Source organism: Cucumis melo, chromosome 5, assembly GCF_025177605.1.
Source record: "Cucumis melo cultivar AY chromosome 5, USDA_Cmelo_AY_1.0, whole genome shotgun sequence".
Lineage (NCBI taxonomy): Eukaryota > Viridiplantae > Streptophyta > Magnoliopsida > Cucurbitales > Cucurbitaceae > Cucumis > Cucumis melo.
In genome coordinates this window covers 8,913,897-8,931,174 of record NC_066861.1, presented here as the reverse complement: position 1 = coordinate 8,931,174, position 17,278 = coordinate 8,913,897, and the positions used below count along the sequence as shown (strand labels likewise).

Sequence of the window (17,278 nt, the reverse complement as noted above, 5' to 3'; positions counted from 1 at the left end):
GTCAGATGTATCCAAAGAGGTGAAAAGAAAGATAGTAGATAGACTTTTGGTAAGCTATTTAAGTTTAGTTTTAAGCAAATATTATGTTTTTTTAGACCAAGTATAAACTTACTTTTTTTATTTCTTATTACTAGAATTATTTCATTCTAGACTTAGATGAACCTTTGGTACAAGATTATCTTGATCACGAGATGAGTGTACTATATAGAGATTTTTGTTATTCACTACACAAAAGCTACAAAAAGTATGACTCTCTAAGTGAAGACAAAAAGCTATAATTGAAAAGTATGACTCTCAAGCTTCAAAAAGCTATAATTGAAGCGATTTTAAGAAAGTTAACATGTCAAGAAGCTACCTCCAGCATGGAATGGAGTTCAGAACAATCAAATGACAGTCAGCAGATAGATTTTTCAACTTAATTAGTTTGATATAAAGTGTCGGAATAGAGTAGTATATATAAATATGGTATATTATGAATTTATATGACTATCCTGCAATCATGGTAAATTCGTTCTTGTGATGATTTTGGTGCTTGTGATTAGAACGTTATGAAGTGTCATTATGATTTTAGTGCTTGATGTAGACATGTCCCCCTTCCTCGTGATGAAGTTTGTTGCTTTCGATTTAGACATGTCATCCCCTTTCTCATTATTTTAGAATATTTGAGTTTCATCCATTTGAGTAGTGTCATTATGTTTTAAAGTGCTAAGTTTCATTTTTTTTAGTTGAATCAAATTGAGTTTGTTGCTTTTGATGTAGACAAGTCCCCCTTTCTCATTATGAAGTTTGTTGCTTTTTATTTAGACATGCCCCCTCTTATTTTCTTAGAATGTTTGAGCTTCATCCATTTGAGTTTTCGATTTAGACATGCCCCCTTTCCTTATTGTTTTAGAATGTTTCAGTTTCATTCATTTGAGTAGTGTCATTATGCTTTAAAGTGCCTAAGTTTTGTTTTTTGAGTTGAATCGTATTGAGTTTATTGCTTTTGATGTAGACATCCCCCTCTTCCTCATTATGGAGTTCGTTGCTTTCCATTTAGACATGTCTCCTCCTCATTATGGAGTTTGTTGCTTTCGACATGCTCCCCCTTCCTCATTGTTTTAGAATGTTTGCGCTTCATACATTTGAGTAATGTGATATTTAAAACAGCTAAGTTTCATTTTTTGTTTACATGTTTTACTTATTTATTATGTCATGTTACATATTTCAGATTTGACGCACAAATGGTCTTCTATACAAGATTTTGATGTTGACTTCGGATGAATATGAAAAGAGTTTTGGTTCGTATCCTATAATTTTGTTAGGAAACATCATTTCATGCTTCCAAGACTTATAAGAATTTTTGTTACACACATTACTTTTGCACAAATGTAACTTCTTCTTGATATAAATTTATACTTATAACTTGGGAACTAACTTAGATATCCATTTACTAGATGTAATTTCATATTTATTTATAACTTAGGTTAACATTGCTCGAACTATTTATGAAATTATCGAAGTTTCTTGACATATATTTCTAGTGATAAAGTTGGTGTTATTGCATGTTGCCTAGTGATAGTTCCTAAGATTATTATATTTGACATTTAATAACAGGTTTACATAGTAAATTGGATATTATTTTTTTATTTAATAAAATACTTTTATTGGCACTTTCAATAACATCGCAACAGAATTGGCTTTAGTGACGCTAAATATTGACTTCAATACATCACAAAAGATCTTTGTAATGGTCCCAAAATTAACCTTTACCAACAACATTATTTGCCACTAAAACATCACCTTTATTGGCGAGTGCACTATGTCACTATAAAAAATAAATAGTGACAAAACATATGTTACTAAAAGTAAACATTTAGTAATGCGCAAATGTCACTAAAAGTACACCTTTTGTTGTGCATATCTTCGCTAAAACTTTTAGCTATGCAGATACTGCGAAGTCCTAGCAACGAATGACATTGCCTCGCTAATACTTTTAGTGACTGTTTTTCGTTTTAGTAATGTTTTTTTTTTTTTTTTTGTACCACTAACAACTCGATTTCTTGTAGTGGATTCTTATGAATGAAATTTGAACTCTCATGTTTTAGACTTTTCCCTTAGAAATTCAACTATTGGAATTTTTAGAAGATGATTGAATGGAGAGGGAAGTGTAAAGAAGATTGCTAGAGTTTTTGGGAGAAAAATGGTAGAATGGAGAAGGAAGAGTTCTGTCAAGATGAAATTTAGAGAGAATTTTGGTGAAAATTGGAGTTGGATTGATGAATTGATGAGAAATTAGGGAAAAATATGTATCTATAGAAAAGAAATCAAAATAACCGTTGGAGAGATTCAAAACCATGATCTGGAGCTCGCGTGCGTGAAATTGAAGAAAAAATTCGTATATGTATTTTCAACGACACAATTTACCTCACCGCATCCCTTTTTTTATTTTTAACAACACATTATCTTAATTAGTAGTGTCATTGAAACCCATTTTTTAGTAGTGACCTTTGCATTTTCTAGGATTTTTCTCTTGCAATTCTTAAGATAAATGCACGTGAGCCATTAAATTAGGCATTGAATGATTGTGGAGTGACTTAATCTATAACATGGTTCCAAAATCTTGCTTCTAAATCTTCAATCTGAATGGTAATCTACTTCTAATATTTTTCTCTAGGTTGATCTAAGTTTCACATAAAGAGGCATTAGTTTCTTAGATTCAAAAGATTCTTGTTTCAACAAAAACATGTATACTTGAGTTGAGAACTTAGATTGTCTTATCATTAAGGAAGCAAGTGTATGTCAATTATAACTAAACTAAACACGCTATTTGTTAAGAGTTGTTCGGGTTGAAGAAACTTAAAACCCGAACAATTTGATTAGGTTTAAAAAGTGCTCCAACCCACAAACACCCCTACAAGTGTAAATAAACTTTACATATGAGTCATTGCCACATTGAATTACATACATTTTCTTGTATATGCAACAATGAGATGATATTTTCTATTAGATTATAGTTGAATAAAATAGGAAAAAGTATACTAGTCTAAGAGTTGGCAAAAAAGGTCTAACTTACTATCCATTTGGATTGACTTGAATATATATATATAATATATATATATTTAAAGAAAATTGTTTTTATTTAAACTCTTTTGATTAAAAAAAATTATTTACGATATATATAAAAAGCGTTTTTGGGTGATTGCTAAATAATTCTAATTTTTTCTTTAAAATGTATTTCAAATGCATCTTTAATAGTAGTCAACTTAAATATGATATGTTGTTGGTTAAAATAATTTTTTTAGTTCTTTATTTTTAGACCTTGTTCAATTTTATTCATTGTTCTTTTGAAATGTCAAAGTTTAGTTCCTACCCTTTGAAAAAAATCTAAATGTAGACCCTCAAATTATTTCTTTCAATCAAAATTGATTAAATAATTATAATAAATTTTAGTGAAAGAAAGGAAGATTATGTGAATATATTTCTACAATTTAAAGTGAAGAATTGATAAATAAATAAATAACTTTAGAAAGATGAACAATAAAACTAGAACATGGACTAAATTTAATATTGATTAAAAGTAAATTGGACATTAAAAAAATACAAGAACTCTTGTTCAAAGTATAGAGACTAACCTGTTTTAGTTCAACTACAATAGGATGAAAATGTAACTATCAACATTTAGGATAGAAATTAAACTGTTTTATCCACTAAACTATGTTTTAGTTGATATGACATAGTAAATTTTTTCCCTTTTTTTAGTACGGTAAGAACTTGATGTTGATGTTAGGGCAAACTCCAAAAATGGTTAGTTATTGAATATCTTGTATATTGCAGGTGATTTAAATGATGGGAAAATGTTTATATAGTATGATTCAAAATTAGGTATTGAAAGGAAAATTTTCAGAACTTATATCATAAAGGCCCATGTACAAGCCCACACATCTTTTCCATCTGTTTAAAAGGAGAAGTTACTATATACCTTCTCTTTTACAAACCAACATATCCCAATTTGTCATTTACAAGAGAGAGACGAAGAGGGGGAGGAATTGATTGTTACCCAACCAACTTCAATCATACAACCAATAATGTCATCGGCAAACATTTTGTGTGGGAAAAATATTGTATCATACTCATCATAGGTAGAATTTTAGTCATGTTTACAGAACTATAATGAAAATTGGAGAGATTATTGTATGACGATAATTGTAACAACGTCCTTACTTTTATATAAATATTCGTAATTACAATAACGACAGAAATTGAACTCTCATATGATAAAAATTAAACCATCAAAATTCTACCACTCTTACACTTAAGTCATGTTTACAAAACCATAATGAAAATTGGTACAGTTGTAGTAAAATTTTATTGATGGATCAATTGAATCGCAAATGTAATTAGGCTGATTTTGATTGCTTTTACTTCTGATTATGAATTTTGTAAAATTTATTGTTATGATGATTTTTACCTCTAAGGGTCAACGATGACAGTAAATATGTTAAATTGATAATTTTTCAAATGTAACAGTAACAATAATAGTAGCCATAACGGTAATGGTAACAATACGACATAATTCTTAGGTGCAATCATATTTGGCAATCTTAATTTATCAATCAAATTGTGTTATTTCATTATAAATTTGAATGTAGATCTCATGTATTAATACAAATGTAAACCACAAGTAAACAACACCAAAAGTAATGAAATGGTGTCTATTTGTTGATTTCTATTGATCTATTATGTTTCCACTAAGATAAATGTGACCTTATATAAGTTTGAAGGTATAACTCTAACACATATAAATATGAAGGTCCAACCTTTATCATTGAAAGGTTAAGAGATAAATAATTATTGCTTCACCCATATCTGAATCAAGAAAATGAGATAGAATTATGTTATTTGCTTGCAAGAAATTTGTGAACCCAATACTAAAATAAGAGTTTTTTTTTTAAAATAATGTATTTTTTAAAAGTAATGTCAAAAAAAGATAGAATGACAAAAATATGATAATTTGGGGGAAGTCGTGTACCTTATACACGACTTTATTTGGAAGTCGTAGATGGGGTCCATGTCTTCAATGCGTAGACCCCATCATTTCTTCTTTTTTAAAGATATTATATATATTAAATATTCAAATCTCCAAATTCCAATTTTCAAAAATATATTTCTTATTAAATATTTTTTCAAATTCCAATTTGTAATTTTCAAAAATACATTTCCTTATTAAATATATTTCCAAATTTCAAATTCCAATCTCCAATTTTTTGTAAAATATATATATTAACAAATTATTCTATTTTTGTTAATAGTTTGTCTTTTACCCTATTTTTTTACGTTACTTTTAAAAAACACATTATTTGAAAAAAAAAATTATAAAATAAACCTTAATAATTAAATTCAAAATAATCAATCATACGATAATAAATTAAAAGAATTATAAGTATAGTAAAATCTGTCCAAATAAATCAATGATAAAGTCTATCTCAAATTGGAAACATTCGTCAATTACTAATAAATTCTTATTATTATAGATAGATTTTACAAAATTTACTATATTTAGAATTTTTGTAAAATGTTATTATATACTTGCTTACTATTCTAAAATTACAATCCATTATTTAACAACATTTTCCTTCTTTTTTTTCTTTTTTTTTTTCCAAAGCCAACTACAATTAGCACCACAACCCATAATACAAATTGATGTGAGTTTCCAGATGGAACACTTTGTCTAACTTCCTCCTCCTCCTTCAAAAAGAACAAAAACAAAAACAAAAAGTTTGTCTAACACTCATGAACAAACCAAGATATCGAGTGTCGGCTGTTTCCTGTTTGAACACAAACCAAGAAATCACTGAGGACCAATAACTCACACCCACCACCAGAATTCCAATTCAATTCAATTCAATGCTTCTTCCCTGTCTCCCACATTCACGCATTTACTCTCTACCCTTTTTATTTCTGCACCGCCCTCACTAGTTTCTGCACTCCCCTTTGGTTCTCTCATTTCTCCGCCGTCTCCGGGCAGATTGGCAAATGGGTGGTGATGGAAAGCTCTATACATTGGCTGAAGTCTCTCAGCACAATAATCCCAAGGACTGTTGGTTGATCATCAATGGCAAGGTTTTCTTCATACCCTTTTCTTTGTTGTTTCTGTTTTTGGGGTTTCTTCTTTCTATTATGCCTGCAGGAGTCTTTGAAGTTGTTTGTTCTTGTTCTGTTTTGGTTTCCTCTTGAAATCTCACATGCATTCTGGACAGACCCATTATTTTCACTGTTGAATCAATATGTTTATCCAAACTGCTGCATGGTGAGCTTTGCCAATGATGTTGTATTTGGCTGGCTAAAGAAGAATTTTAGTTGCAGAGTACAGTGTAAATTGAACTATTCCTTTACCTTTTTTCTTGGGAATGCAAAGAGATTCAGGCTTGATGTTGTAGCTTTTAAAATAATGGCAGCAAACGGTGCTTTAATACGAAGGAAATTAGTGTTTGGGGTATTTAGAACTTAAACGTGAAAAAGTAGGATAAAATAGGAGTTTTCAGGTGTTGGTTTGAAGGCATCATATTCTTTTGCATTATAATAAGGTCGCCAAACATTAAATACAGTTATCATTCCCTCTAGTCAGTCACTTTTATCGTTGGCAAAATCAATTTCAAGCGCAACCTCAATCGTTGAAAAGTGATGTTTCATCCTCACCGGGTCTTAGACGATTGATTTTTGGTTGAGTTGCTTTCATGATACAAGTTGCTAGAGACTGAGCAAGGGGCATGCTATGAAACCAACGATCAAGGAAAGCGAGAGAATATAGAAAGTAAAAAAATCAACACAAAGACACATATGGTTTACTAACAAAGTGTTAGCTACGTCTAAGGGTGTAGGCAGGTTAAAGGGCTTGTATATAGTGCACCCGTTTAAAATTCAAGGCCAAAGTTGTAAATAACTTAAAATGTGTATATAATACAACATAGGTTAAATGACCAGGCAGCAAGACCCATGGTGAATCATTTCTAGCAACAGATAATTGATTCAAGACATTCTAACAAGGCAAATGCCTTGGTCACATGGTTTGTTTAAGTTGAAGAGCATGAGATTTTGTAATATGTGTTAATAAGTTATGGAAAATAATGGGTTCTATAAATATGTATTCATATCACGTATATTTGGTTTGGGAGTTTGTGATCTATAAAATATTATACAGCGGACTTTATAAGCCTGAGAATGTGTAACATTGGTTCGTCTAGTTCACGAGGTTAACAAACAAATTCCCAAACGAAGATAAACAAACTCACATGATGGCAAACATTGACTTGGCTTCTTAATTCCAGATATACATTCCTTGCTCTGCTGTGCTCACCTTACCACGTATATAAAGACTGGACTGGAGATTTATGATTTACAGATATTAAAAAATGCGCTGCGTTTAGTGCCTTGAGTGGACTTATTTTTTTGTCTTTGATTCCACCAGGATCTCATTGTATGGATAGAATCTAAGCCTTCTTCATGTTAGGCAGTCCTGTTATGAAACAAATGCTCTCATATTTTTACCAATTCATTGACAGGAATATCAGTGTAGAAAAACTTTGTTTGAAAAGCGGTTAATATAAAGATCACTAACTTGGAAATGAACTGATCCAAAGATCTCATTTTATTTTTGTGTGTGAATGCTCTTGTCTACCGAGGGCAATCTTATGCATATACTATGTGAGAACTGGACTCCAGTGGGGGTTGGACATCCAACACTTTGTTCAAACCTAACCAATAAAAAAAACCAGGCGTCTGTCGGATGAATGGTTAACATACATCATTCATCATTGCTATGCTGTCTGGTGGGTCAATGTCTGTCACTGAAGACCTAATCTGCCATAAAAAATTTCTTTCATTCTTGATTATTCTGATTCCATTTGATACTTTTTTCTCCGGCATCCATAATATGATCTCAAAGCAATATCCTGAAGCCTCAGTCTGTTGAATTTCCATATTCTATTGATGTTAAAGATTTTTTGCCAGACATCAGACTTACGTCCTGCCCTACTAAATCTTCAAGAAGGCTTCAGCCACGCATTGGAAAGAATCGTGACATATGAAGAGTTTTAAAATATTGACTTTCCCTTCCTCAGCTTGAAAGTTGAACCCAGATATTTCAAGTAGTATCTCTAGATTTAAAATCCTTTACACCAGAGCCTTCCTGTGGGTAAAATCAGAAATTTACTGTGTCCAATTAGTAGTGATAAGCTCTGGCTGTACTTGTTCATCATTGTGCTATAAACTCTGCTTTCGTCCTTATCAATGTACTGTGAAATCTCATTCTTGATCTACCATATCAATAAAGGATAAAGATAGTCTAGGAATGCTTGTGTTGGAGAATGCAAGTACTAGTTTCTCAACCAAAACTTGATAACCATGACCATTAGCCAACTCAAGTTTCTTAAGCCCCAAGTGTAAAGTTAGAAGCAGGCGGATAAACATGAAAATGCATGAAACTTCCCTCAACTTTACCAGATTCCTACTCGGAAGTGAATATGAATTATATCTTCTCAAAGAACAACACTTGCACATTTCTACTATTGTTTTGCTTCTAAAATTTCTTGAAGTATAGTAATAAAAAGTCGAATAATTTTGTTTTTCGCACTTGTTCTATGAGCTCAGAATGTGAGCAACAAGCTTTCAGTTGTTTTGGCAGTTGGCCTGGAATTAAACTAAATGAGTCATGCATATTTTATCTTCGATGGGTATTGGTTTCTAGCTTGAGGTTACCATTTTGTCCATCTTGATTATCTCAACAGGTTTACAATGTAACCGAGTTCTTGGAAGACCATCCCGGTGGCGACGAGGTGTTGTTGTCTGGCACAGGTAATAAATCTTCCAGTCATACAGCATTAGTTATTTACAATGTACATCGAGTGTTTGTACATCATCTACGCACTATGTAATTTTTATTACCACAGGTAAGGATGCAACTGATGATTTCGAAGACGTGGGTCATAGTGAGAGCGCAAGAGAAATGATGAGCAAATACTACATTGGAGAGATCGACATCTCAACAATCCCAGAACAGTTGACATACACAGGTCCAAAGCAGCCTCATTACAATCAGGATAAGACAACTGAGTTCATCATTAAGCTCCTCCAGTTCTTGGTTCCTCTTGCAATCTTGGGATTGGCGGTTGGTATCCGCTTTTACAACAAATCAAGCTGAGGTTCTCGTTGAGATATTAGGTGATTTAGTCTTATGATCAATTACCAACTGCTGCATTGTGTTTGTGAAACTGAGAAATTTTCTAATCTAATCCTCTACTTTTTTTTCTCTTCCTTTTCTTTGTCTTTTACATTTTAGTTCTGCTATCTGATTGGTAAAGTAAATGTTATTTTAGTTAAAGAAAAGAGTTGTTTGTAATCATGGAGTTGGTGGGTTTTATCAGTATTTTACCAAGGAAATCTCTATCTTTTCTCCAATAATAATTTAAAATATACCTAAACTAACCTCCAATGATTAATTTAAAGCACAAACATGAGGAAAAGACTAAAATAATGCCCTTACTGCAGAGGTACTGATGTGACAATTTTACCCTCTCAAAAGAAAACTAACAAAAGTGAAATTTGTCCACTCCAATCCACACTTTGTTTTCAAGTAATTAACAATTTCTCATGAAAATTAAAAAAAAAAAAAATTAAGGTATTGGAACTAAAGCAAGGTATGATCTCTTGTTCACGAGTACAATGAGTGTCAATTGAGCTAAGATGTAGTTGGTAAAACTAAAACAAATTCATGTCGAAGTTCGTTGAAAAACTATAGGTTTATTTGTCAATCACTATAACATGGCTGATTTAGGGCTGTTTTAATATGTATATTTATCAACCTACAAAGCAAAGTGAAACTCATTACCAAATTCAAATTTCATAGGCTAAATCTAAGAAGCATCGTTGGACACATATTCACTTGGACACGTATCTAACTGTAACCTAACCTAAAAGTAGGAAAGAAACTTAGAGAATCTCTTATATATTTTACTCTTTATACATAGATTATTCTTCAAAGTATTAGGATGACATCTTCCTCTAACCATCATAAACTAAATCCTTTCATATCTTATAATGGTAACTTTTTTTCAAATATTGTTAGTTGACTTTGATTTTAGTAAAGTAAGTGTTGCTTTTAGGTTAAAGTTGGATGTTTCATTTAAACAAAAGTATTAATACGTCAACATGTAAGCATTTTTGTGTTTGTGTCTTTGATGCTTGACTTTTATCTAGTAGAAAATGTAAAAACAAGTACAAATTCAGGAACTAAATCATTGTTTACATGAAAATAGAAGAATCAAACAGAATTGTTGACCAATAATGCATAACATAAAAAATGGGTGTTTGGACCTTCTAGTTAATTGAGTTATAGAATTTGTAGTTATTGTATTGGAGTTGGACATTTATGTTTTTGGATGTTGTAAGATAAATTTTCCCAAAAGATACGTAAAAAAAGAGAAAAGAAAAGTAGTTTTATTTGATAAATATGCAAACTTCGATAATAAATACTATTGAAGTTAAGTTATTTGACTCATGGAACTGTTTTGAGGGCTCCTTCAACCCCTAATAACAAACGCATTAAAGAATTGTTTGGAGGGCTAAAATGTAAATAAAATTATTGAAAATCAAATGTATTAAAAAGGATGAGTAATCGAAGATGGAATGTAAGTCAGATTATGAAACATGAAAATAGTGATAAGATGATGAATTATATTGAAACAGTCGAAACAAATAAGTTTTGTACTATCGACTCAAAACACACGTTCCAAGTATAGGTTTTAGATTAATTTTAAACTATAAACGATTACCAGGGATTAAAATGAAAATATGAAAGGATTGAAGGGCTAAAATGTAAAGGAGGGAAGACTAAAATGGAAAAGTTTAGAAAGGAAAAGTAAGAGATAGAATATGTGTGTTTGGAGGTTTAAGGAGTGAAAGTGAATCACACAAATTACAAAGCAAAGGCTCGAAGTTCGAGAGTGAAAGAGTTGAAATGACTGGACTCGTAATAAATGAATAGTTTAAGTACTTTTGTTGGAGTGATAAACAAATAAGATGCCATCATTGGGTCAAGTGATTTCAAACCCTCAATTCATTTCATTCCTCTTTCTACCAAACAAACCTTCTAATTTTATTACAATAATGTCTTACTCTTTCGATTTTGATATATAATAATGTTAGTAAGTAATCATTTTAGGTTGTGTTTTTTAATTGGTGAAAATTGAATTAAATTATGAACTTTTCTGTAAAATAATTTAGTTTTAATATATGTAATGGTAGTTCCTTTGCTACTAGACAATACTTATAAACCAAAGAAACTAAGCTATTTAAGAAAAAAGTAAAAAATTTTGGTAGCCTTCTAAAAATTTAGAGTTGACATTCTCTTTGAGTGACCATCTTTTTTTAGTTCTAAATTTAAATCTAAATTTTTAATAATACACTGAACTATTACGTATTTAGATTATATAAATCTATTCACCACATTTTAAAGGAAAAATGATTTAGTATCTTATTAGTTCTATTTTAACAATCAAATGGGGTAGAGTAAAATATGTTTGTTTTGTAAGATTTGTATGTGTAAGCTAATAAACATTCACAATACTAAAAAAAATCATAGTGGGAAACGTTTATGTTTTCAAAAGGTTCTTCAATCTTAGACAAAAATATATAAAATTATCTGAGCTAACTTTGAACAATACTCAACTAGTAAACACACTGCTAACTAAACTTCCATAAACAACATCAAGTAACAAAATGAACCCTGAAAATCATAACACAAAAATGTAACATGATATCATCAAGGAGAGAGAAAAAAAAGAAGAGCGTAAGAGAGATCTTCCTAATATTTTGTAACCTAAAAGTGTTATCAGAGATGAGTGAAGAGGGAGTAATCATGAAAGGTAAAGACTGAAATAAAGGGCCACCTGTGAGATATGCAGCTCCAAAACACATGCAACTTTCTCTCTCTCTCATGTCAAAGTTAAAAGAATGAGGTCGCAATTGCAAATACATATTCATATCCTTTTGTCCTTCCCTCCTCCTCTCTTTGCTTTTTCCATCTACTTAGAGATCTGCAGTTGCCAGTCATCACACCATGAAGGCAACCCACAAGGTCAGACAGAAGTAAGAGAAAAAAATAAAAATACCAAACCCCAAAAAATAGACACCACTCTGTGCCACTTATTTCACAGGACAAGTTTTGCAGTTTACAGTTATGTACAATCTAAACAGTGTCTTGTCAGCCTCTTCAAATTTACACAAACCTAATTCATTTTTCAACCTGCCTACCCAGCCGGCCTTCGATGGTGTCTCTTTTTGTTTCGATCTGGTCCTTGAACCATTATGAACACGACCACAACCACTCATAAACACAATGCTAAAATCAGCGTATACGGTTATTATATGATGCATTGTAAACCACAAGACATGTATGAAAAAAGGTTACTAATAACTTTCTCTAATACAATAGAATAGATCTTCTGACTGAGTTTAGTAAATTCCAAACCTAGTTAAGGTGGCGATTACTTCCCTCTTTGACTCATGTTACTGTAAACTTACTATTTTAGAATTGCTGAGGAGAGAGCAAAGAAAAAGTAGTCAGAAATTCACTCATGCTGGGGTGAAAAAAGCTACTTAGTCAAGCATTTAATGACACCTCCATGAATGCTCTGTTTGAATTCAGCAGTTATAATCTTTAGGCTAAAGACTTCTAAACCCAAGAAATAGCCAACATCACCCTCCCAACCTCTCTCTTTCCCATTGGAAATGGAAGATTCTCCAGTTTCACCCAATGCTAATTTAGTAACAGTTCCATCCACCCACATCTATATAAACAGCCAAAATCAAAGAGATTATATAGTGGTCAAGTCTTTTTCAGCTTTTGCTTTGTAAAAAAACATCTTTTCTTGTTGATATATTTTATTCTTAAGCTGGCCCTGATTGATTGAGGTGTTAATCCTTGTCTCCCAATCTCTCTCCCCTAATGAATTTAACTTGTCTGTCAACACCACCACCAACCAAAGCAGCAGCATATCACATCAAACAAGTGCTACCACACACACACTAATAAACTAATGGTGGACGTAAGATTCCCCTCATTGATCATAATAAAGCTTGCTTTTCCACCACCCACCACAAACAACAAACAACAAACCACCAACCATCTATTCTCAACCAAATAATAGTAAATCTAATCATTTAACACAACACAGGCAGAAAATGGCTTTGAACATCACATTACAGATAAACACAAATAAGAGTAGAGGATGAAGAGAGGGACACAAAGGGTTAGTTTTTATTTCACAGGTTGTTGGTTTGTAGTTCCATCAGTACAAGTATAGACAAAGAAGAGTGGAGGAGAGCACAGTACTACAAAGTGGGGAAGAGAAGAAAAATATCCTAAGTAAATTATCTGTACCACAGTTTCCTAGTTGCCTGAACTAACTACTAACCCTACGACTAAACTGCAGACCCTCTTTCCTTCCCCCTCTCAGTATCATGGCTAGACAATGAACTTTGATGGGTATTTAGTGTGTAAATCATAACCTCTGTTATGTTACAGAACATTAGTCTACACTTCTTTTAAGCGTTTTCCTTTTTCCTTTTTTTTTTTTTTTTTTTTTTTGGGTTTTGAGAGGTCTTACTACTCCTTTACAAAAGTTAACAAGGATGATGGAAAAAAGGAAATACCACCATCACCCTTTAAGTTAGACTAATTCCTTCCTACTACTTATGGAAACCTTGGCCTGAAATCTATTGAAAATAAGCAGGAAAGAACTCCTGATGGAACAACACACTATAATCTTCTATGGTTGCAACTTCTCCCATTCGTAACGGCCAGGAAGCGGCGTATCTTTCACGGGATCAAAGTTGTACCTGCAGACATCATACCATTGAGGCTGTTACTAATACGAACAATAATATGTTCTTTTACAGCTATGGAAGAAATGTACACGTTAACATACTTCTCAATGAAGTGTCGTTGCTGCTTTTCTTCTGCAAGAGCAAAAAACTCATCCATTTCACGAGTTGTCGGTATGTGCCGATTGGATGAGTAAGGATTCCTATGGTTAGTTTCAATTGCACTGGTTGTCGGCCTGGTAGTAGAACCGGGTGTTCTGATGGTATCAGGATTCCTAATCAAACTGGAGGGAGTAGATTCCCTAGTACTCCTGGTACAATCAAAAGCATCATCCGTTAGACATGCCAAACTGATAAAGAATGTCAAACAGTGTAGAAAGCAAAACCGTATGATATTTGATTAATCAGCTAAACCAAACAATGTTATCGGCAGGAATACAAATGTTTAGAGTCACCAATTTGGTACACCTCAAGTAATATTTCAGTAGCTAAATGCCCTTTTAACCTCCATTTAACATTTGAATAACAAAATTACCATTCAAGTAAGTTTTCATTTTCATTAACAAGGTAACAAAAACATTTATACAGCAAAAAATCCTATCCATGGTATGTATGTACATCACATGAGAAATGTCAGAAATGTCTGAAAGTAAAACTAGCAATTATGCCTCCAATTCCAACTAGGAGAAAAAACAACTAGGGCAAATTGTTAGGCAAGGGAAAGCAAAAGAGACCCAACGTTTAATAAAGAGACAAATAATATTAAGTCCAACTCCAGGAAAAAAAAAAAGGGAAAAGAAAATTCCTTTCCAAAAACCTTCTCTAGAACAAGACAAACAGAAAAAATTAACGAGCAAATACATCTACAAGCTTTATCCTTCAAGTGGAATAAATGGGTGAAAAAGCAGAGTACGCAAAAGAACATATACATGATATACAAACAAGAAAATGATAACACTGAATGACCATTTCAACTGCAAAAATAAGTGGGGAAGAGAATCCCAGGGCATTGTTCTACAGAAAAGTTCAAAAAAAAAAATATTAAAAAACACTAAAAAGTCATCTGCATAGTAAAATAGCTCCATAAGAAAGGTGGTCTAACAGGGGCATAAAAGTACGAACAAGGAAACAAGGTGCGCATAAAAGTTTGACAAATATCATCCACGAAATTTTCAATTAAAACAAAAGTAATGGCGGAAAGATTATCTAAAGTTTTGGCGCTGAAAAATCATAAGACGCAAGAATAAGAAAGCTTAATTTGAAGGTTGATTCCAATATACAAAGTTGATAGAAAAGTAAAAGGGTGAAATAAAAACAAGGGCCACAGATAAAAATTTCAACACCAGACGAAGAACAACAAATTGAAGTTTAATAGTTCCCCTTCTGTAACATTCCGAGAAACCCCACAAAAGAACAGAAGAATTTCCAACTCCACAAATCACACAGCCGTAGCCATAGCCGTAGCCATAGCCAACCAAATCAAGGAAATGAAAATTTCAGACTAAAACCTCTTGCATGTTTTTCACCAGACACCGATAGTTCAAGAAATACCCAATTTCAGTCTCCAAAATTTCCAAAATCTTATGTATGAAAATCAAATGAGAGATTACAAAATTTCGCCAACGCTAAATAAATATAACAAGAAAATGAGAAGAAAAAAAAAATAAAACAGAAGAAATCCCACCTCTCTCTACTCTCAAAATCCAAAATATTTTCCCCAAACGAAGCCTCTTCAATGACCAAATCAATATTCTCATTCTTACTTTCACCCATACCCCCATGAATTTCATCAAATTTCACAAGGGATTTCTCCGCCACATCCTCCGCCGTGTGATCCCCCTCTTCATTAACACGGCCAAGCGAAACCGACCTTTCCGGCATAGCCGGCCTCAAACTAGAACTGACCCTAGGGCTAGGGTTTCTCGTACAAGCCTCTCTAGGGCTGGGCTTCTGCCTCTTGGATTCATGGCCGGAAAATACAAGGGGTGGCTTCTCAAGCCTTCGGTTCCTAAGCTGAAGATAAGAACCGGAAGCAACCGGAGACGCCGGAGACGCCGGAGATGGGGAGGGCGAGGGAGATTGCTGAAGACGACGCAAGGCAAGAGTCTTAGCCCTAGTCAAAACCCCAAGAGAAGATTGGGAAAGCTCCATGACCGCAACTTCACCTAATGACTTGGTTTTCCTCATGTACTTCCCCATGAATTTGTACCTAAGACAAAGCTCTCATGGGAAACAGAGGGGAGAGAGAGAGAGAGAGAGAGAGAAAGAAGGAAATGGAAAGAACCCAGAAAGGGATTGAAGATGGAAAAACGGAGGAAGAAGAAGAAGGAGAAAAGGGGGTATGTTGAAGTTTGTTTGGTTAGAGAGAGAGAGAGAGAGAGAGAAGGAAGAGATTGAGAAGAATATGAAGAAAGGTTTATGTAATGTTAAAAAGATGGCGCCTGAGGTTGAAGATGAAGGTAAAAGGTAGGGTTGGAGGATTCCAGGTCCACCGTACTTTCATTTTCTCTTTATCCATTTCTTTTTCTCCTCCAAATATATCACCATTTTTTCATCATTTTCTCATTTACCCTTTACCCATTTACCATTTACCATTTACCATTTACCATTTACCATTCACCATTTACCATTTACGGCTATGCTGAAACAAAACTCTTATTTTTATTATTTTTATTTGTTTCTTTTTCTTTTTCTTTTTCTTTTTCTTTTTATCGCTACAAAAACACACTAAATCTTGTCATAATATATATATATATATATATATATAAATGACACTTTTTTAAGTAGAACTTTTATTCATTATATTTCATATCAACATCATCATATATACTTCAATGACCTTCTACTCCTTACAACCATAAAGTTTCAAATTAGAATATAGAATCATAAAACGAATATTTGATAATAAGTCCACACAAAATTTAGGCAGCATTATTATCCCAAAGTAACATATGCCCAAATTCTAGTGGCTCTCTTCCAAGTATAATCTCCTTCGTCCCAAAAAGTTATTACACGTTTTAAATAGTTGGAAGCTTTTATTTATTTATATGTATACTTATTAAATCTAAAACTTTATACCTAAAGTTTGCTTTTAACTTGATCTTATTTCACCTCATATCCTTTTATACCAAAAACAATTATCATACATTTCTCCTCCTTGACCATTTAGATCGAGAAGATCATAGTACTAAAATAAATATTATTCCTCATGCATTATGTAAAATAATATAACGATCAATGAAATTGAGTTATCGTTAGACTAAATTAGGTATTCTATCACTTGCCAAAAAGTTAGACGTTGGAAGTTTCATAACTCAACTAACATGTATAGTGCTTATATTATCATTTCAAAATTAGAGGTTTGATTCTGTCATTCTACGTATCACATTAAAAAAAAAAAAAGCAATAACTTACAAGT

At 32.5% G+C, this 17,278-nt stretch overlaps 2 protein-coding genes across 2 annotated transcripts; one reads left to right on the top strand and one right to left on the bottom strand.

The window, feature by feature from the left end:
* Positions 1-5,728: 5,728 nt before the first annotated feature.
* On the top strand, positions 5,729-9,291 carry LOC103496974 (cytochrome b5-like). Its single transcript, XM_008459027.2, has 3 exons — positions 5,729-6,102; positions 8,766-8,832; positions 8,928-9,291. Exons 1-3 carry the CDS (start codon positions 6,016-6,018, stop codon positions 9,176-9,178), a joined length of 405 nt encoding a protein of 134 aa, XP_008457249.1. The 5' UTR covers positions 5,729-6,015; the 3' UTR covers positions 9,179-9,291.
* A 3,985-nt stretch (positions 9,292-13,276) lies between these two features.
* On the bottom strand, positions 13,277-16,356 carry LOC103496975 (cyclin-dependent kinase inhibitor 5-like). Its single transcript, XM_051084581.1, has 3 exons — positions 15,545-16,356; positions 13,965-14,171; positions 13,277-13,875 (listed from the first exon to the last, which is right to left on the bottom strand). The coding sequence occupies exons 1-3, from the start codon at positions 16,057-16,059 to the stop codon at positions 13,806-13,808; spliced, it is 792 nt and encodes a 263-aa protein (XP_050940538.1). The 5' UTR covers positions 16,060-16,356; the 3' UTR covers positions 13,277-13,805.
* Positions 16,357-17,278: the final 922 nt, after the last annotated feature.